This window comes from Apteryx mantelli, chromosome 2 (assembly GCF_036417845.1).
Source record: "Apteryx mantelli isolate bAptMan1 chromosome 2, bAptMan1.hap1, whole genome shotgun sequence".
Taxonomy (NCBI): domain Eukaryota; kingdom Metazoa; phylum Chordata; class Aves; order Apterygiformes; family Apterygidae; genus Apteryx; species Apteryx mantelli.
In genome coordinates, this window is record NC_089979.1 from 136,574,150 (window position 1) to 136,594,082 (window position 19,933).

The window sequence follows — 19,933 nt, forward strand, 5'->3', positions numbered from 1 at the left end:
AAACTTTTTTGCTTCTTCTGCAAAAGAAGGAAGGTAGCAGACCCTATCAGAACCCACTTCTATTCGCACTTACAGCTATAGTGCTCCTTAGCAGATGGCCTTAATGCTTTTCCTCTTTTCTTCCTGCACCTTCTTCAGAGTTACCTTTCAGGCTACGGCAGCTGCTTACCATACCAGAAACAGGTACTTAACGAAGAAAAGATACAGTACAGATCTGCAATTCAGTGTGATTAAAAACAACTGGAGCACCTCTAGTGTTAAGATGTCCAAACTTCCACTTCACTGCATCACTTGTATTAGAGGTTGGACGATGGCCCACGCTTTCCTCCAGCTCAGACAGTACAAGAATACTGCACAACCATTTAAACTTTTTATTTATTTTTTTTAATACAAACTACTGAAAACACCAGAATTTTTTTTAAACACTCTTCAATCTCTCAAATTAAGTCTCTTAGCTGGATGACAGAGGAATATACACTAAGTTATCACAACAATTTTACACCATCTGTAAAAATAGCAGTACAACAACTTTCCAGGCATCAAGTCAAGTTTCTTACATTAACAAGATGACAGACCACTATTGATTCTGATGTTGTGCAGACACCAAATTTCATTCACTTCCTAAAGACAAAAGTTTCAAGTTACTCAGCTGCAGATTACCTTTTCTTGGTCTTCTTCATTCATTCTTCTCTTAGTGAAGATACCCATTAAAAATAAAAAAGTATTTTTAGTCTCTTAAAGGAATTCTAAAGCTACCAGAAACCCAAAACAAACAGGAAAGAGGGGTGGGGGAGTGGAGAAGACTACAATAGTCCTTTAATATGCACTTATGAGCACTACAGAAAATAACATCTTCAGGTTCTATTTTTCTATTTTTACCCTAATAGAAGATTGGGAGACCATTATTAAGACATGAAAATAAGTTTACTATTATTCATCCTAATGGCTAACCAAATCACACAGCTCCAAGCACCCAACATATGTTTTTATCATTTTAATGAGAAGCCACGTGAATCTTTGTAATCGATGAATACAGCAGAAAATACTTTTGTTTTTTTTAGACACCAAAGAAGCGAGTAGTGCTATAAAACTCACTGAATACAGTTCACCACATCAATTGTTGAAGTATTAACAAAGTTATTTAACCAGCTCTGAGCAGCATTCTGATTCTGTCCAGCTACTGTATACACTAATCAACTTCAAGACAGAGGTTCTAAGGAAGGGAACAATGGGAAACTAAAGATGATAACTATGAACTTCTTTAGAAAGAAAGTTTTCTTTTGAGTACATGGAGATTCCCTATTATGGAGAAATGCCAAACTATGGAGAATTAGTATTTTGAAGTAGAGGGCACAGGGAGAAGATTCAGTCCTTTATAAACTTGTCAAAGAAATGCACTAGGATTTGCACGGGGATCCTTTTGGTTCCTGTATCTGTAGGTCAGCCAGACTCCCAAAATCTGAAAACAAAAGGCAAAGACGTTATTAAGCAGAGTGTCACCATTCCAACTTCCAAGAGTTTTACAAAATTTGGTTTTAATCATAAAACCCCGATAATGAATTTCTAGTCCACAAATTTAGGATACTTGACCACTGTTAAACTTGCACCCACCAGATTTCTTAACCATTAGAAAAAGGAATGCACCTTTTCAGAAAGAATTTGCATCTAGCAATGACAGAAAAAACACAAAAATGCCAACACTGTACCCACAATGCTAAGTAAAATATTTAGCATGGAATGTCTACTTTAAAATTATTCTTTTTTCCCCCTCCCCTCAAAAGGATAGATATTCCTAAATCTGTTTTTACCGCAATGGTAAATAAAAATAATATCCCTCAGATTGTTTCCTTTTACATCTACCATTTTAATATAAGGCTGTTTTTCCAGCATATTTTCAAATCTTCCCCCCCAACTGCTTCATATTTTTACTACAGAAATCAGGACAGAAGTCAGAGTGATTCTGCTTAAGTTGCTGTATAGCTCTTGCTGCTGTAATACCCATGAATCTTCTGCAAATTGCATTAAGCAGCATGAGGAACATTTTCACATGCTCTATTGTGGAGCTGTAAAAGACTTGCCATGAGGATTTTCATTCAGTGATGGATAAACAAGTTTAGGTACCATCTAGGTACTAAAGCAGAGAGTTGAAAATATCTTTTTAACCTAATGCTTAAAATACGGTTTAAAGCACAGCTCTTTCAATGCTTCACTCACCACAGAACTGTATCTTTGCACTAGGGGAGGTACCAACAAATAATAAAAATAATAATAAAAAAGAAAAAGCAGAAATGTGTGTGAAGGAACAGGGGGAGCGCAGAGGAATAAGCTAAAAGCAGCAGCATTCCTTTATTATTTTAAGAGAAAGGTAAAGTCAAATGGCTAACTTCCTGGAAAACGTGAGCATGTTTACAGCATCACATTTTAAATGTGGTATTTAGTTGCAGTTTGTAATCTAAATAACAGAAGTTTGTGAAAACTCCCAGTGTTGAAAAAGACAAGCCCCCCTTTTGGTAAACTTAAGCAAACTGATAGCTTGAAAAAACTTTATCCAATCAGTTATTTGACTCCTGAGACAATAGTGGAAGTACCTGCAACAAACCCCCTAAAATTTAAGGCTTTGTTCTGTGGAACAATTAAAGGGGAAAAAAGCCCTCCATTTTCTAACCTACTCACTCACTTCTGTGAAACTGAAGAAGAGTCCTATGCCTCCAACAAATCTCAGCACCATTCCAGAATATTCTTCTATTACCAGTAAACATGGTCGACACTGGTGACTTCTAAAGCAATCCTGTAACAAAATGTTACAGCTGATTAATTGCACTCCATTTTCTGACACACTTCACTGACTGAAAGCAATCAGTTAGCTCTATAAAGACTGCCAAGCATGGACAAAACTGACTTTAAAAGCCTACAAAAAAACAAACAAACATACAAATAACAATCGAACTCAACCTTTGCAGGATGCTCCATCATTAGGTCTCCAAGAAGTTAACTAAGGAGCTTAGTATCATTGTAAAAACTAACTTGTACATTTGTTAAAAACCTCAGGCTTCTATGAAAATATGAAAATAGTTGTACATTTTTGAACACAATGAGAGAAAGTTACAAGTATTTTCATCCTTTAAACAACTTACAGACAAGCAGGTTTCATTTGGATCAAAGGTTCTGAATCCACAACAATTCAGATTTCTCTCAATATCTGTTCTTGCGCTGTTTGTGTTATTCCATCCAACCTCTAGAAGTTGACTCTAGGAGGCATAAGCACATAAATATTAATAGAACTATTCTTGCACTTCACTGGAAGCCAGTATATCAGGTAAAGCTGACAATCCCCTTCTCCCCACCTTGATAAAAAGAATCAAAACCAAGGGTTCCCAAAGCATAGCCCAAAAAGGGATTTCATTTGTTTGCTCCCATTCAATGAAAAGACATCACATCACACATACTGTTGTGCTGATCCTAGCCTTGCTCCACCAATTAAGTACTACTTCACAACTAAAACAATGGGATCCCCAAGTCTAACAGGATAATATACTAAAGTATGACCTTAACATTCAAACAACTTCAATAGCTTGTGAAATAGCAGCACCTAGTACAGTTTATGGTCGTAATTAATTTTCTTCTGTTTTTTCCTAAACCCAGCAACAGCATTAATAATGGAACATGTAACTAATCTAACTGGGACTACTGAAATTTTAAATGAAACATGGGCTTACATGTAGCAAGCTCATCATTTAGTCACTATCTCCTTGCCTACTTCTAGTGCAGTAAAAATTATTCACCATATCCCATGGTTTTACTTTCACACTTACAGGTCACCTCTGTACCTAATGCAGTCATCACCTTTTCAGTTACACAAAAACAATTCAGCGGCTTTATCATCTTTACATTATGATTACTGTAGATTTCATCAGCTTATCTGGAATTTCTGAACATGATAAAGTCAAGGTACCATGCTGCTAAACTTGTGACCATAAACCTAGACAGGAAGCTCAAAAGCAAAAAAAGTAAAATAAAATAAAAACAAAAACACAGCTGAAAGGCATTTTTGAACCCAGAAGTATTTTTTCCCTAAGTACCAAAACCCAGCATTGCCTGGGGTCTAGTTCTTATTTAAAGCGAAGATGCTGATTTGCTTCCGTTTAAAGATTTCTGCTCTTCACAGAAATAAGATTTGTAAAACACATTTTATGGAAGACAGAAAATTTATACAAAAATAGCATAGTCTAGACTAACTGAAAAGTCAGGAAACATTTCTTACCTGCTGCTCCTTGTTTAGTGCCAAACAGGCACAGGAGACAGAAAACTGTACAATAAAGACGAGCAAAAGAATAATCATATACTGGAAGTGGGAGTTAAGGATATTCTCTCAAATTAATTTTGCTCATATAACATATATGCCTAATAGCATTCCTTACTTAATTGGATAACAACAGGTGGATATGGAAAAGCTAACAATCTCCCCAGCAATCAACCACCACTTATTATCCCTTTCTGGCTAATCATATACATACCTTGTATTTCTGGGTTATGTGTTCTTTGCCTGGCAAGAAGACATGAACAGGGATGTAACAAAAGAAGAACAAGCAGGAAATCACCCTTTCCTAGTTTTCTTACACCCAGAACTACCTGCTTGTCATACATTCTTAAGTTTTAATTTATATCCTTCAGACCCCAAAGAACTTGAACATGTAACAGGAACTGGATTTAAGAGGACATCAGGAAGCAGCAATTTCTGAACTGTACAACTCAGAGTTTGAGACTTCCTGCAACTGCACAGTCCTTCATTAGAATTTTTGCTGTACCTTACAAAAAGACCAGAAATTCTTTCTTTATAAAGAAATTCACTCCTCCTGCTTGCCCCGATTGTTATTCAAGATATGGACAAGAATATGACTTAAAGTTAACAAAATTAGTTTAAAAATCATGTTCCATGTGTGTTCTGTTCAGGCTGCTGTTCTTTTTAACTTCTGGAAACATACAACTTGGTTTGAACTCTCAGTGTCTGCAGCGCTGAAACCATGCACACAGAATAACATGATCTGCAGGACAAATCTACCTTAGGCAGCACCTCTCTGGTACAAACCTTTGACTGCTGTTACCTCATGCCTGTACACATTTGAGAACAGAGCTGAACTCAACTGAAAGATAAAAGAACTGAACACAGTACGCAGGAGCTGCTGTTCCAACAGGCTTTCAGAGGCCTGAGGAAGGATATGATGAAACACTCTGCCGCACAAAAGCTCCACAGGTTTGTTGCTTCTGCATTTTTGTAGGTTTAAGTCTACGACCTAAGATTCATGTCTGCAGCAGCAAAACAGTTAGAAGGCAGTTCACTGCAAATGGTCACATTACAGCAAGTGATTTTCTGGAGCTCTTTTGTGCATCTTTCCTAACCTACTTACAGCTAGATAAAGAAGTAAGGATTTCACACTTTAGCAGTCCAAATCATACAGGCATTACTGTCTCTGAATGAAGGCCAACAGCTTCCTCATAGTACCCACATGAGGGAGAAGATGGCCAGTCCATTTCATATATTAACATTATTAGCTGTAAATATACAAATTGATGTAGTCTGCTCACTGGAGAAACTCCAGTTGCCTCCCAATATACCTTGTATTCAGCATCTGCCATGCATTATTTAGATAGGAAAGTTTAGGGATCAGGGGAAGTATGTGACAGCATTTGCAAAAGATGTCTCTCTGGTCTCCCTCAAAGACGGTCTTGTTTTTGAGAGAGAAACCTACAGCTAAATCCCTTAACTTTGGGCACTCATGTTGTCACTTTAAGGTACTTTACCCAAATGAGGTAATAAAGAAAATATTTTTCTGGGTATTCCATATTCTTTTTTTTTTTTTTTTTTTCTCTCCACTGAGGGGGTCTTGTGACGACTTAGACAAGGTACTTTAAACTAGATTAGAAAAAATAAGGGAGTTGACTCTGGAACACACAGCCTCATACACTTTTGGAGTGATGCATGTAAAAACAGTACAAAACAAAAGAGACAACAAATCATAGTACAGATATTGAAGATTAAGTTTTGAAAGTCAGGTACTGGATTTGTACCTTGGTTGCTCTTTCCTGAGGTAGATAGATACTCATCTCATACAGTTAAGTTATTTGTAAAGTCACTTTGTTACACTACTTATTAGTAGACTGCAACCAGAAAAATAAGAATTTCATCTGATGAATCTATTCTCTCATCCAAACAGAGCAATTTTTTTATGCAAGGCAGCACCACAGACTGCTTACACAGTGTCAGTGAGCACAAAGGGGCGGCAAAGCACACTGAGAAGGCCTGTGCTCATTTCTAATCTGGGATCACAAATGAGGGCTAGGTATGAAAAGAAAGTGCTTATTGACAACATGTACTGGTAGTGATGCATTTCTCTGCCAGCTATCACCAGTTCACTGTCTGGAACTATCACCTTCCTCCACTGTTAAACATTAACAGCTTGTAAATGTCTAGCTTGTAAAATGATATAGGATCAAGCATGCGGTAAATAGCACCTATGACTTAGTGATCCACCATAAACCACTCTCAGCAAAATTAACATCTTATAATTTTTAAAAGGAGAAGGGGTTAGTAATTGTGTCTTCAGAGTGAAAACAACGGAGATGAAAGGAATTTAGAATACAGTAAACTGAAAAGAAGGTTTAGACTGCACTTGATCAAAATAGACCGAATTTCTGTTATGTTTCTGAAACATCTATCACAACAGTCTCAGTCCATAGAGTTATTTAGGTGGCTTGAAAGAAGTTCTAATTCAAGTATTCATCAAAAGGATACAAAGAATAGCAATACTTGATGATGTTTCACCGCACCAATCAGTCCAACTAAGGCAATTAGGAAGAGAAAAATTCCTACTGCAATTGCCACTCCAACGACTCTGAAACTAGAGATGAGGCCAAAGCCAATACCCCATGCTGCAATTCCAATCAGCAGCAGGCTTACCAGCTGGAGGGAAGAAAAAACAAAAAGTTAGTTTGTACATTAAAAAATAGGATCAACTTACATACAGCTACACTCTTTGCATTAGTCATTGTTAGAAAGATACAATACTTCTTTCCAGTTCAAAGAGAACAACCCACAAACCAATCCTCCACTTCATCCTAGAGAGAACTCTAGTTCCAGGTATTTAAAGGCCCACTGTTAATGTGGGGCTGTTCTAACTTAAACTATCTTCAACCCAAGCCATGTTCAATTCAGTGTCTCTAGTCAGGCAGTGTGGATTGTAACCAAATTAACAGGTAAGATAAAATCATCAGTTTTAATAAAAACAACAGAAGAATGAAAATTTCAAATGTGTTCTGAAATACAGACAGTATATTTAAAGAAAATAGGATATACAGCTCCACAGTTCTGAACATGTAAAGAAAGTGCACTTTCCCAAAACTTATTTTGATCACAAATGCAAGTGTGTTAATGCATTGGAGAAGCTTCTACGTAATTGATGATATGACACAACAGTTAACAAGGTCACACAAAAACACTTTTTAGATCTGCATCTCAGGAAAATAGCTCTACTATGAAGTCAACACTATTTCAATACTCAAAACACTTTTGTATTTCCTTCCTTTTAAAGATGGTTTTCAGGGAAGGCAAGCAGAAGCTGTCCCAGTTAGTTTACTGGAATTTATTGTTTATATGGGCAGGAAGCTCCAGCCTTTCCTGTTTCCACATCAAAAACATAAAACAAAAAAAAAATCCATCATGACAAGCTGCAGTGAAATCTGTAATGAGACACAACAGGAGGGAAGCAGCACACAAAACCAAAACAGATCTCCTAGACAGAAGATGCACAACGCTCATTTGAAAAAAGAGTTAGACCTATGTGTCACATACCACCAAGTGCACACTCTGTTAAGTATCATTAATTCAATACGGAAGTTTTAACTTTCCCAAACCTTGACCTTGCCAAAAAACACCCCAAATTTGTGTCATTATAAAAAAAAAAAAAGTGTTTGGCCTAGTCCAAATACTTGGCTTTAATCAATAACAAATACAGACAGAGTGCTTACACCTATTCACCAGTTTCCATCCAAACAAGATATACCTCACAATAAGCAGGAAGAGAGGATATTTCCAAGGCAAATGTACTGAAATGAAGGGTAAGCTGGAACAGGGAGTTTTTGTTGTTTTTAAGTACTAAACTTGTCTGTTTATCTTTTTCATCTAAATGACTTTTTAGAAGCCTGACCCATAAAACGCTGTTTTTAAATATGGAAATATAGAATGATATCAAGAAAGCCACTAAAACAAGCAGTGATGCTCATCCAGATCATGCAACACAGTGGGCGTTTTTCTCCTGTGTTTATACAAGAACACACCTTGAAAAAAGCGTATAAAATCCGGTAATCCAAAGGAGAAATTCTAAGAGAGTCTGCAAAGAGAAAAGGAAGATGCTTGCCACTCCTACACCTCTCAGCATGTGGGCAGACTGCAGAACAATATAAAACTTGAAGGAATTATTCAATATTGGAAGAGGTCTAATATTAAATCACATTAGCATTTGGTCCTCTAAAACCTAAATCTTCAATCACCAAGTTCTGTTAAAACCAAAAGGCCTGGCCAAGCTGTCATGAATCGGGGGGGGGGGGGGGGTAGGGGGAGCGAGACAGAGGAAAAAACCCTTGACTCCGCCAATGGCAGATTTTCCGAGTGTAAGCTGCACAAGGCTATAAACCTCTTGATGTTATTAAGTTAAAAATTAGCCTTGCTAATCAGACAGTTAAGTGCAAGGTCTACCTGTTCTGATCTATGTCTATTCAGTTTATTTCATTGTCTCAAACCACTGAGGAGATTTATTTTACCATTTAAGTGTCAGAAGAGAACAAAAAAAATCTCACAGCCCACTTTCCAATCAGACATTGCAGGCTAATGTCCCTATCTGCATCAGCTTCACAGCACTGAACTCACATAGGTACTACACAACCCTTGAAAATGTTATCTCATATTTCTTATAGGAGATCTCAAATGTTATGTCGTATTTCAAATGTTATGCCATATTTATTTCAAAGAAAAGCAGAACAAACATTGCCCCTAATCCCTTTCATCGATGCTTCTTTCTCCAGGCTTAGCTATGACTGCAGGTATCTATTTTCACCTATCAGCCTCCAGTATACCAAAATGTATGTTTGTTCAAATCTTTGCTCATTAATTTCACTCAATTGTTTTAGGCTTCTTATGTGTTTTACTGTTCAGATCAGAACCGATCAGAAACAAACCAGGAAACCTAAACAAAATCTACACCTAAAACATCCATCAGATAAACGCAGTGTGTGAGTGGCGGTGTACCATTTACTTTTTTGCAGCTGTTAATCATCTCAGCTTCTGTTATTTTCAGGATATGTACAGGAAATTCACGTTTAAGACACTAAATGTTATTACTATGCTCCTCCTCTGGCCCAAAAAGCTTTTCTGGCAGAAACAACCACATGTTGACTCTAGAACAGCTATTGCTTTGAAGTGGAAAAGAAGCTTATTTAGCTTTTAAGCCTGCTGTTGAACCTCAAATGTTCAAGAATCAGGTGCCCAGCTTAAAAATCAGTGAAATCAGTTTATAACCAAGGCACATTAAAAAAAAAAAAAACTTTTAAAAGAACAGAATAGCTTAGATTCTCTTTTCAGTACTTTCTAGTTATAGAGCCAACAATGTTCATATTTTCAGGCTTGTCCTCCACAGTATTGTTTTCTCTTCTTTTAAATTAGAAAGTTGTCCAATGTCTAATTCCTTAAAATGTCTGGAGGTTCAGTATAATCTCAGGTCTGTGTTACTGGGCTCTGGTTGGCAAGCTGTGTAGAAATGTTTCATCCAATCAGCCAGATCCACAATTTGGATCAAAGTAACTATTTGGCCACTTAAAATTGTGGAAATATATTCTCTGCAGGAAAACTGATCTTCTATTTTAAAGCTGAAATGACGACAGTGGTTTATAAACCATTCTGGAAATAGATGTAGGATTGAACTCCTGTCTCCTCTGCATGCTGAAGGAAAGCTGAATTCATTGTTACAACTTCATTTTCAACTTTAGATTGGACAATCTGAATAATTTCCTCTGGACTCTTATTGCCAAGTTAATAGGTGCTTGCATAGGAAACGTCTCACATGAACACTGCAATAGCTCTCCTGCTGTCAGATTCAGGTTGTAAAACTAATGGCTCAAATGTAGACCTTCAAGAAATGGACTCCCCATCTTGCCAGCTAAACAGACATCAGTTCTTTTGCCTCACCCCTACCCCCGGAAATAACTGGTTTATTTTTTTTCCTCTTATTGTTCATTCTGTTAAGCAATAAAACTAGATATATAGTTTTATAGTGCCATAAGGTGAACTAACGTAAACTCACACTACTGTAAACACGAAAAAATAATTTAAGCTGTTTTGGGAAGAGTTTTTATAAGTCTCTAAAACAATACAAGGCTTGTAGCTTTAACAACTGTTTAGCCACTAGAAATTACTAGCAAACAATGCTTATTTGGGTTTTGAAACAAAAGGATTTAGATGCAATACTTCAAAAAGTGGATCTGCTAAGACTTTGAAGTAAAACATGCTTGAAAGAAAACCAATCAGTGACCCTAACCACTTTTAAATGAGTAATATGTACATTCTAAAAGCACAAGTTTCTTTTACTAGTTAAAAAAAAGTAATGTATTTCTGTTAAAAAAGGAAAGAGGTTTCTCTACAGAACTTCTAAACAACGTGTTTTATTTTACTGAAACCGCATTTCACAGCACAGAAGTCCTCAGAAGGCATTAGCATTATCCTTGGAAGACTGAATTACAAAGGGAAACTCCATTTTACTTACAGATTCACTTTGTAAAGTCAGCCTTGGTTACTAGTGTTCCCTATAGTTGCCCGATAATCTAGCAGAAATAGATCAAATCACAGTCCAGTTCTCAGTATTAGGACTGACCCCGTTTCCTAGAGCATTCTCATTCATAAACTGAAAAAGCATGGATTAGAGAAATGGACTGTAGATTGAAAACTAGCCGGACTACTGCATTCAAAGCATAGTAATCAATGGCTCAACATCCAATTGGTAGCCAGTAAGGAGTACCACTGAAGTTGATAGTGGGGCCAATAATATTCAGTAACTTCATCAGCAAGCTGGGTGAATAGACAGAATGGGTCCCCAGAAAATTTATGGATGATGCTAAATAAATAGAAATAAAAATAAAGGAGTGGCTGACTCTCCAAAAGGGTGATCTAAATATCAGATAAAGCTGAAGGGGCATTACAAAACCAAAAGAAGCAAATTCTTCTCAGTATTGACTAACAATAAAACAAGGGGCAAGAGCCACAGGCAGCAGCTTGGGAGGTTCAGACTGGACATTAGAAAAAACATCTTCAGGGTAGTACAGCACCAAAACAGGTGGGTTCCCAAAAGGGGAGCCCATTTCTTGCCCAGAGAGGTGATGGCAGCTCTGTTCTCAGAAGTTTTGAAGATTTGAGCAGAGAAAGCCACAGCCAGGGGCAATCTAGTGTTGGCCATAATCCCGCTCCACACAGGAGGCTGAAGCAGGCAAACCCCAGAAACCCGTTCCAACCAACACTCCTGCAACTTCAACACTTCACACATCATGCCCAGTTTTTTCCCCCATGGTATCTTTGCTGCTCGCCACACCAAAAATCAACGATTTTAACAGAAAGATCAGGGCCACATTTAGCACTGATCAACGACCCTTCTGCATCATCTAGCTCATGAAACAGCCAGCTCCCAAACTGCATGTCAACAAAAAACTTAATTACAAAAGGTTCTCAATAAAAGAGTAATGAACAATTTTTCAGAAGTACTTACGCAGCTTCAAAATGCAAGTCTTATTCCCAAAGTGATTTAAAAGACCCCATTCATTTAAGGCTTGCTTACAAAGAAAGTAAACAGGCAGTCAAGCAGAAAAGTCTATCACGATCTCAAAACAGAGCAAGTTGCCTCACAGAAAGGTGCTACGAGCACATACTGTCCATGAATAAGAAAAGAAACAGAGTTGGGAGAAGGAGAATGGGGGGACACATAACAGCTTATGTTCTAAATTTAACGCTCACTCACTATAGTCTACCTTCTTCACCAGCACAAACTCTATGAACCTTATTTAAATACACAAGCACAATCTTAGTATAATTCAATGCATATACTCATCAATTTGAAATTAAGTAAATTCTTACTGGTCCAAACCTATAGGTAGCACAAGTCCTAAGTGCTTTCACTATGGAAGGAGTTTTCGCTATGTGGTTGAGGACTCCTTCTATGGAGTCTGAAAAAAGTACTTAAGAAGAGGAAGTATACTAGTAAAAGACAAAGTATTATTCCAATGTCTATAAGGAAGATTTTCGGGATCATAAGGTTAAGAACAGTATAAAGGATCAGACTCCACTTTAAGTGATTTCCATTATATTAAACATATATACTTGAACTTCAGAGATTTATTAAAAACAACAACAATTTATACACAAAGAAAAATTTGTCACAGAAGATCACAAGTTTGCTTGTCCTGTTTGCTAGTTAACTTATTGTTATCATGATTAAAGCATTAGCCCTTATAGTACTCTCCCCTTTCCCTTACTGCTGCATAAATCTCTATTTTTAACCCATCTAAAAGCTAAAACAAAACCAAACCATCAAACAAAAAACCTATCCCAACAACCCCTTCTTCATTTGTTATATTTTTTATTCTCCAAGTTGCTCATCTCCCCTCCCACTGTATTGGACAAATGCATTGATCCTCTTATTTACTCCTTGTGTATTTCTCCACAAACTTCTACAATATGTTACAAAGAAGAACCAAGATACAGAGGAATGATTTCACTAGACAACACTGTTGAGAACAATTCAATCTCCAAAACCAGTTTTCCTCATTTCCTCAATGGCATGGCACAAGCAAGTCTTATTTTGACTAGCTAGCAATTCTTCAGTATTTCCCCTGGTTTGGGCTGCTTCCTAGGCAGAAAGACATACACAAAGTTAGTGTTCTCAACAGTTTCCTACAGTCTCAGGCCAAAAAGGAGTTAGTAGAAACTGCATTTCAGCACTTAAATTTCAAGTATGTTCTCACCATTCCTGGGTAAAGAGATTAAATAGCATTTACATTGGTATCAGCAAATGGAAATATTTACAGAGCTGTCAGGCTGGATATGGAACAGAAACTAAAAGCAGATGGATTACACACATGATGAAATACATCCTCCCTAATCCCTCCTTCCATATATAAGTTCATACTTCATTTCTTTTAAGGGGGCTTTAAAATTTAAGCCTCAAATGGTACATGCTTTAAATTTAGAAACTTCTGCGGCCCTCTCTCTCTCAACTTGGTCAATCATTTCTTGGCAGACGTAGAGAATCTAGGAGACAGTTCTTCTGGTCCTCAGCGCATCATCTAAAAACATCACATCAATACATTAGGCAGCATACAGCTAAGCACCTTTAGCAAACTAAAGCTAGCTAAATTGATTTCTATCACAGCTGTAAGCTAGACAACCTCTATGCAACTTTCTTTACAGTACTCCTTCAGCTTTACTGAAAATAAAGCAACTATAATAAAAGCTCTGGATACCTCCAAAGATTTTGTAACAGAAAACAAACTTCCACCTTTAGGTCACTTATTTAAACGAGGAATGATCGGTAGCCTGGTTACTGAACAGCCTTGAGCACATGACGTGGAACAAACGATTTACGTGCAAGGCAGCATTCCTGTCTCTTATCGCGAAAGCCTTCTGATTTGATGGTCTAGTTCAGAGTTCATATTACTGGCCAAGAATTAGGATTAAATTGTTTTTGATGAAATAACAAGCTTGAATGTTAAAATGGCAGAGAGATTTATATTTATACTTCCTGGTCTTTGAAAATGCAAACTTTCTGCTGTGTAACAGGACCACTCTAGTTTGTTGTTGTTGTGTGGGTTGGGTTTTTCTTGTTTGTTTGTTAAGAAGTTGCATAACATTTTCAGGAAGACCAATGATCTCACAGACCCTTCCTCCACACACTTCTTCCTCAACATGAAAGCATTAGTACAAAGAACAATTAATGATTTAAGCTACAAGGTTCCTGAATGGTAATCTAAGGACTTCTCTAAACTGTGCTGTCTTTAAAGTGTCTACCTGCACTGCTACAATGTCTGAAGCTGATCAAAACACATCAGGCTCCAAAAAAATCTCCTTGTGTACTCTATCATTCCCCAGTTCTCTCACTAAATATGGTCTGCATTCCTAGTTCTAAATGTGATTATACACTCTGCACAAGATAAGAAAAAAACACACATACACACACAAAATTCACTTATATTGACCTACAGAACCACCATATGTCTAGACTCAAGCCCTGCTACCAGGAACTGCTGTAATTTTGTCTGCAGACTGACATACAGTATAGCTGAGCGCATTTCCAAATACTGACAAAAAGTCTTGAAATACACTTATATTTTTGCTGCAGTCACTGTTCCATATTCTCAAGTATGAACACAGAAACTTTCCAAAGAAAACCCAGGCTGGACTGACAGGACCAACATTAAGCTTTTCTGTCATGTACTTAGGAGCTTCCATACCACTATTTTATTTACACATCAAGACCAGACAGCACAGACATACTGCCACCTTCAAAATGATCTTGGGAAGGCAGAAATGGCTCTAGAACAACCTACCACATCTGTTAGGCGTCCAGGTAGGAAGAGGAGTTCGGACTGCCCAACTGCACTCCTAAATGCTGCCTGGAGACTGTCAGACACAGCAAACAGCATATTATTTATGGGTTGCTTCTTACAGAAGAAAAGAAGCTCACACAAGCCAAAATGGAACTGAACTCAGAGACTGGTCTAACCACTGTGAAAGAAATTGCCACAGCTTCCTTCACCTTGTGGCAGCAGCTGGGATTCTCTGAGCTCTGTCTGCCAGTACGTGGCTCCATGTGACCACTACAGCAGTCAGGAATTATTGGAAAACATGGACAACAGCCACATTCCCTTTCACCTAGGAAAGCCCAGATGTTTACACTGCCTCTCAGATGAGGTTTCCCTTATGCAGACTGATAGAAGAGAGATGGAGTTGGCAGATTAGCATGGAAAATGGAGAGTGTCCACCACAGAGCGGTGAGCATGTTACAAGTAACACAAGCATTATGAAAAACCATACTATGACAAACAGTTGCGGTCCAGATCTGAGAAGTTCTGTCCTCTTTTTTGAATATTTACACAATGCAGGGAAAGTAATTTTGATAAAGGCAGATAACATGAATGTGCCAATTATACTACCAATAATTACTTCAGTCAGGAGAACACCACGCAGGAATAGAAAAACTTGCAAGAGCATGAACTGTAATGCTTTCAACAGTGATGCAAAGAACAGGACACAGCAGTCTAGAAACAAGTTCAGAGAGCAAAGTACTATAAAAAGTAAATTATTTTAATACAGATTTTTCTAGTGTTTAAAGATATGCAGACACTCTTATGTGGTGAACTCTGTGCTATTAAAAATACACACATTTAATGTGAATACTGATACACATGGCAATATTGATACAAAGATGCCATATACTTTAAATTAAAATGGCACTCTAGGTATGAGAAAATCTGAAAGCCTACTCATCAAAACAAAGTCAAGACATTTATATACACAGTTATTCCTGCAGCCACAAACATTAACTGTTTAAGTGGCTGCTCAAGTGATAAAAACAGCATCTATCATAAAAATGAATTTTTTTTTTAATATATATACATTTAGTCTTGGCAGCCCAGCCACCCTTTCAGTCTTTCATCACTAGCTAAGACTTAGGAATTTTCCTTTCCTTTCTGAAAATCTGATCAAAGTAAGATATTAGCTGCCCACACCAACTGATTACTCAGGACTTCCTTGAGAGGAACACCATCCACCTAAGAAAATCATTGTCTGATTCAAGTGAGCAAATATTGGTGGAGCAGGCATCTAGGGTTCTCATGCCTGGAAGATTAGAAAACCTAAGTTAGATTCACATCCTTGAATTTAACTAAATTTTGTGGACGTTATTTTATTCAGTTTGTCCGGGTTTGCCATTCAAGGGGAAAAAAAGTAAATATGAATGAATAAAGACAAAATTGTGCCAATACAAGAATTTTTAATACTAGTTTTGGGTATGTAGACAGGCAGTTCCTCCACGTAAGACTTTAATCCAGCAACACACTTCCCTTTACAGATACTAAGTCAATGAATAGTCTCAATTATTTTTCTCCACTGTTCCTATACCCATAAGGAGCAAGACTCTGCACAGGTGCCAGAATTATTCATATAAAATAAATTTAAACATGGAATCAAGGCCTAAGAACATTAACTTAGTCCAGAGAAGAACCAGAAGTCATCAGCAAAGTACTGTCTGAAAAGAACATAATTAGGTTATCGCATTTCAGGTTTTTTTGCTTTAAACCAGCAACTGATTCATTACTGCCAGGACGTACACTATTGCTTGGTGTACTACTGTACAAATTAAAACAAGACAGCATCAAAACCAAGCTCAAATACTCTGCCGTTTTAAAAATTAAGGTATTCTAGAAGTGTTTTAAAGAAAAGCAGAATACAAATTATATACAATATAGAATTCTCAGGGTTATTTTATTCCAAGCACGATACAAGCAGGCACTTCAACACTAGCTCAAAAAACATTCAAGAAAAGTTGCCTAGTTAACATTATTTCCCTTCCTTCTCCCACCAATTACTGTAAAGTAATATTTTTTAAATATCGCTGATGAAGTTCTTGCTCTGGTTATCTTCTATTTTTTTTTTCAGCTTGGAAAAAATAAACCCCTAAAACCATTGTGCTGTTCCAACCCAAGTCTTGTAGTGTCAACTTTTTAACTAACCAAGGCACAGAGATGCCGCCCACACATTTTGCAAGATCAGCTCCTCCAGGTTAACTAAACACCTTAAATGTTATTTCTGCAACTGGGAAATTAAAAGCACCAGTCTTGTAACTTTGCCTATCGTTAACAGGCAACACAAGCAATAACAGTTAGATACTCCAGTTACCGTAATATGAAAAAGTTATTCCTACTGTTCAGCAAAAGTGTATGTTCTGCATAAGTCAGATCAAAGAATACTAAGTGCTACCTACAAAGTAAATTTTATCCGCAAAGGCATCAGAGCAAGATTAAGGTCACAGGTATATAGTACAGATTTTAAAAGTAAAACTATAGAGGTCTTGAACCTCAACCCACCCTTGTTGAGGCCAAGTATGTTCACAAGACCTACCAGCCCCCTTAGATTTGGTTAATATTTGACTGCAGGAGTAAGTGGTGGTACCTTCAGAAAAAACATCTGTTTTCCACATGATTTTTTGCATGCATTATGCTAGAAAGATCCATATTTCTCTCTCTCCCAACGCACAGGAGATTTAAGGGGGGTGGGGGGGTGGGGAGAGGAGTCTTGCATTACATCTAGGTTACTTAAAGAGAAATCTGAGTCAGGCAATCCAACTTACCTTCACCAGAAGGGACTATGCTAAGTATACCACTAGCTACAGATACCAACCTTGGTGATGCCTACCTGCTTCCTTCTATTCTTTCCTTCTCCTTGTCCCACTCTTTTTTTGGGGGGGATGGGAACAAGGGTCACTTCATGTTCAAAGTAGTATAATAACACACAATTCCAGCTTCAGCACAGGCACATCCATTTATGCTCCATCATGGCGATTACCATCAGGTCTCTAATAACTGCTAGTTATTAGAGCTGTTTGTTTTGATGAACAGCAGTAGACCTGTTTGCTCTCCTGTCTTACTTTCAGTGAAAGATTAGGCAACATTTTCACAAAAGCACTGATACAGCTGCCTGCAAGCTTTGGTTCACCTCAATTTCAGCAGGCTGCAAGTCAAACTCATACATAGTTGTCCAAGCAATGTTTGTCAACATTAACTATTGGAGGACATATTACCTCACCAGAAGTGCAGTGAGAGAAAGTCATTACACATAGCTGTGTTTCTTTCTACTTCTGTGTCATTTTAAAATGGGGGGGGGGGGGGGGGGAATGAGAACTGCATTCTATTGTTCTCTATTGAAAATGAGTCCTTAACCTGACCTGAAGGAAGGAATAAGTGCAGATAATTGCCTTAAAGATTAAGCTCTCCAGCAAGTCAGTTATTACAGTTTAATGTATTTCTCCCTTTTTCCCAAGCTCCCACCACCCAAAAGCGCTACACTCAGCAACTCCTTGAGCTCTCCCAAGGAGAAGCGAAGTTCGCTCACAAAGCTATTCGGAGCCTCACCGACCCACATCGCCAAGGCAGGCGGGCATTTCCATTCACCTCCTCCTTCTCCAAAGCTGAAGTGTTTCCTGAACGAGCCTAACCAGCCTAGACAGATTTCTGTGCATGCCCTCAAAATACACCAACATGGCACTTAACTCGGCGACAAAGCACTTGTTTCAAACCCGGACTAAGCGCCTGGGCAGAGGAAAGCCAGCAGCGCGATGCCACCTTCCCCGCTCGTACCTCCGTTACTGAAGGATCTTTCTAGATACCGCGGGCACCGGCGGCCTCGGCCTCCCGCAGCAAAAGGCCACCCGCCCCCGCCAAGGGCAGGGGCTGGTCCCACGGGGAGGATTTGGGGAGAAAGCGGGGCCGGTCAGCACTCGGCGCGCCGAACAGCAGCGGCGGCGGCTACGGCGGCGACCCCCGGCTGCCGCGTCGCAGCCCCCGCCCACGCCCCGCACGGAGGCCGCGACCGGGCCGACCGGCCCAAGCCGGCCCAGACCGGCGCCCCCCGGCCCGAACCGGCCCGGCGGAGACACGGCCCCACCTCACCCCACCGCCGCGGGCGCGGGGCCGCAGCACCCGCCTCTCCGCCGCCCCAGCCGCCGCGGGGGGGGGAAGGCGAGGGCACGGGCACCCCCGCCGCGGCCGGCTTTGCTCGCCTCAGCGCGCCGAGCGGCCACGCACCGTGTAGAGCAGGTTGAGGGCGCAGAGGCAGTTCTTGGAGCAGGCGAAGCCCCCGCAGACCATCTCGCCGCCGCCACCGACCCGCGCAGCAGCCCCCGCGCCGGCGCCGTCGCCGGCGCCGCCTTCCGCCGGCCCCCCGCCGCGCGGGCGCGGCCGCAGCAGGTGAGCGGCGCCCGCGGCTCGCCGCCGCGCCCGCTGATTGGCTGCGCCCCGGCACAAAGGTACAGATATGCAAATGAGTGGGCGCGGGGAGGGCTGGGAAGGGCGGTGACCACCGGGCGGGGGGGGTCCGGTCCGGTCCGGTCCGGTCCGGTCCGGTCCGCGGCGGGAGTGGGCAGCGGTGTCCCCTCGCTGTGTCCGCAGTGCCTGGGAGTGGGGGGGAAAAGGGGGAATTTGCTGTGCCTTACCGCAAGGTAGTCTGAGGAGGTTTGGCATCTCCTCAGCCAGCTTGTTTAGGAAATGGGAGTGTCTTTCGCTATCCACTCATCTCTGATGCCACGTATCTATAATTGATGACTTAATTTCCTGTGTAATCAAAAGGAAATGTCTAGGGATTTATTTTTCTAGGGCATTTAGGTATTTAGAACACGGTTACAATGTTACTAGCTTTTCATTTCCATACTGCTTTCTAAAATTTTTATTAACAGCCTAGGTTTTCTGCTTATTTTTACATATGCTTTTACATATTTATGTCTTTATGTATTTCCTTACTTTGAGAGTTAAATATTTAAACTTACAGGTAGTTGAAGGAAACCATCCGTCTCTATGTCATTACCTAATGGTCTTACCAAGTTCTTGCTACCATTTTGAATTGACTGGAATAGTGTCCCAGTTCACTAATGCTCTCCAAAATCTACAGTCCTCACAGGCTGACTTTACTGTGTACTGCTTTACAATAAATACAACAAATTTCGTGAGTGCAAGCTACTTCAATGTGTACATGTGTTGCAGGATCAGTGCCGAGGATCTTTCCGTATCTGTTTGCTGGGCTTCACAGAGAGACGAGGCATCGCGCGCAGCTCGGCTGTGATCGCTCAGGGTGCGC

At 39.5% G+C, this 19,933-nt stretch overlaps 1 protein-coding gene across 2 annotated transcripts; it reads right to left on the bottom strand.

The window, feature by feature from the left end:
* Positions 1-357: 357 nt before the first annotated feature.
* On the bottom strand, positions 358-19,348 carry TSPAN13 (tetraspanin 13). Of its 2 annotated transcripts, XM_013941493.2 has the most exons (7): positions 19,296-19,348; positions 8,332-8,384; positions 6,791-6,958; positions 4,262-4,342; positions 3,135-3,248; positions 2,678-2,788; positions 358-1,459 (listed from the first exon to the last, which is right to left on the bottom strand). In XM_013941493.2, exons 1-7 carry the CDS (start codon positions 19,321-19,323, stop codon positions 1,385-1,387), a joined length of 630 nt encoding a protein of 209 aa, XP_013796947.2. In that variant the 5' UTR covers positions 19,324-19,348; the 3' UTR covers positions 358-1,384. The 2 variants fall into 2 exon arrangements, with proteins under 2 accessions (XP_013796947.2, XP_067147720.1); XM_067291619.1 differs by lacking the exons at positions 8,332-8,384; positions 19,296-19,348 and adding an exon at positions 18,889-19,024.
* Between the last annotated feature and the right edge of the window lie 585 nt (positions 19,349-19,933).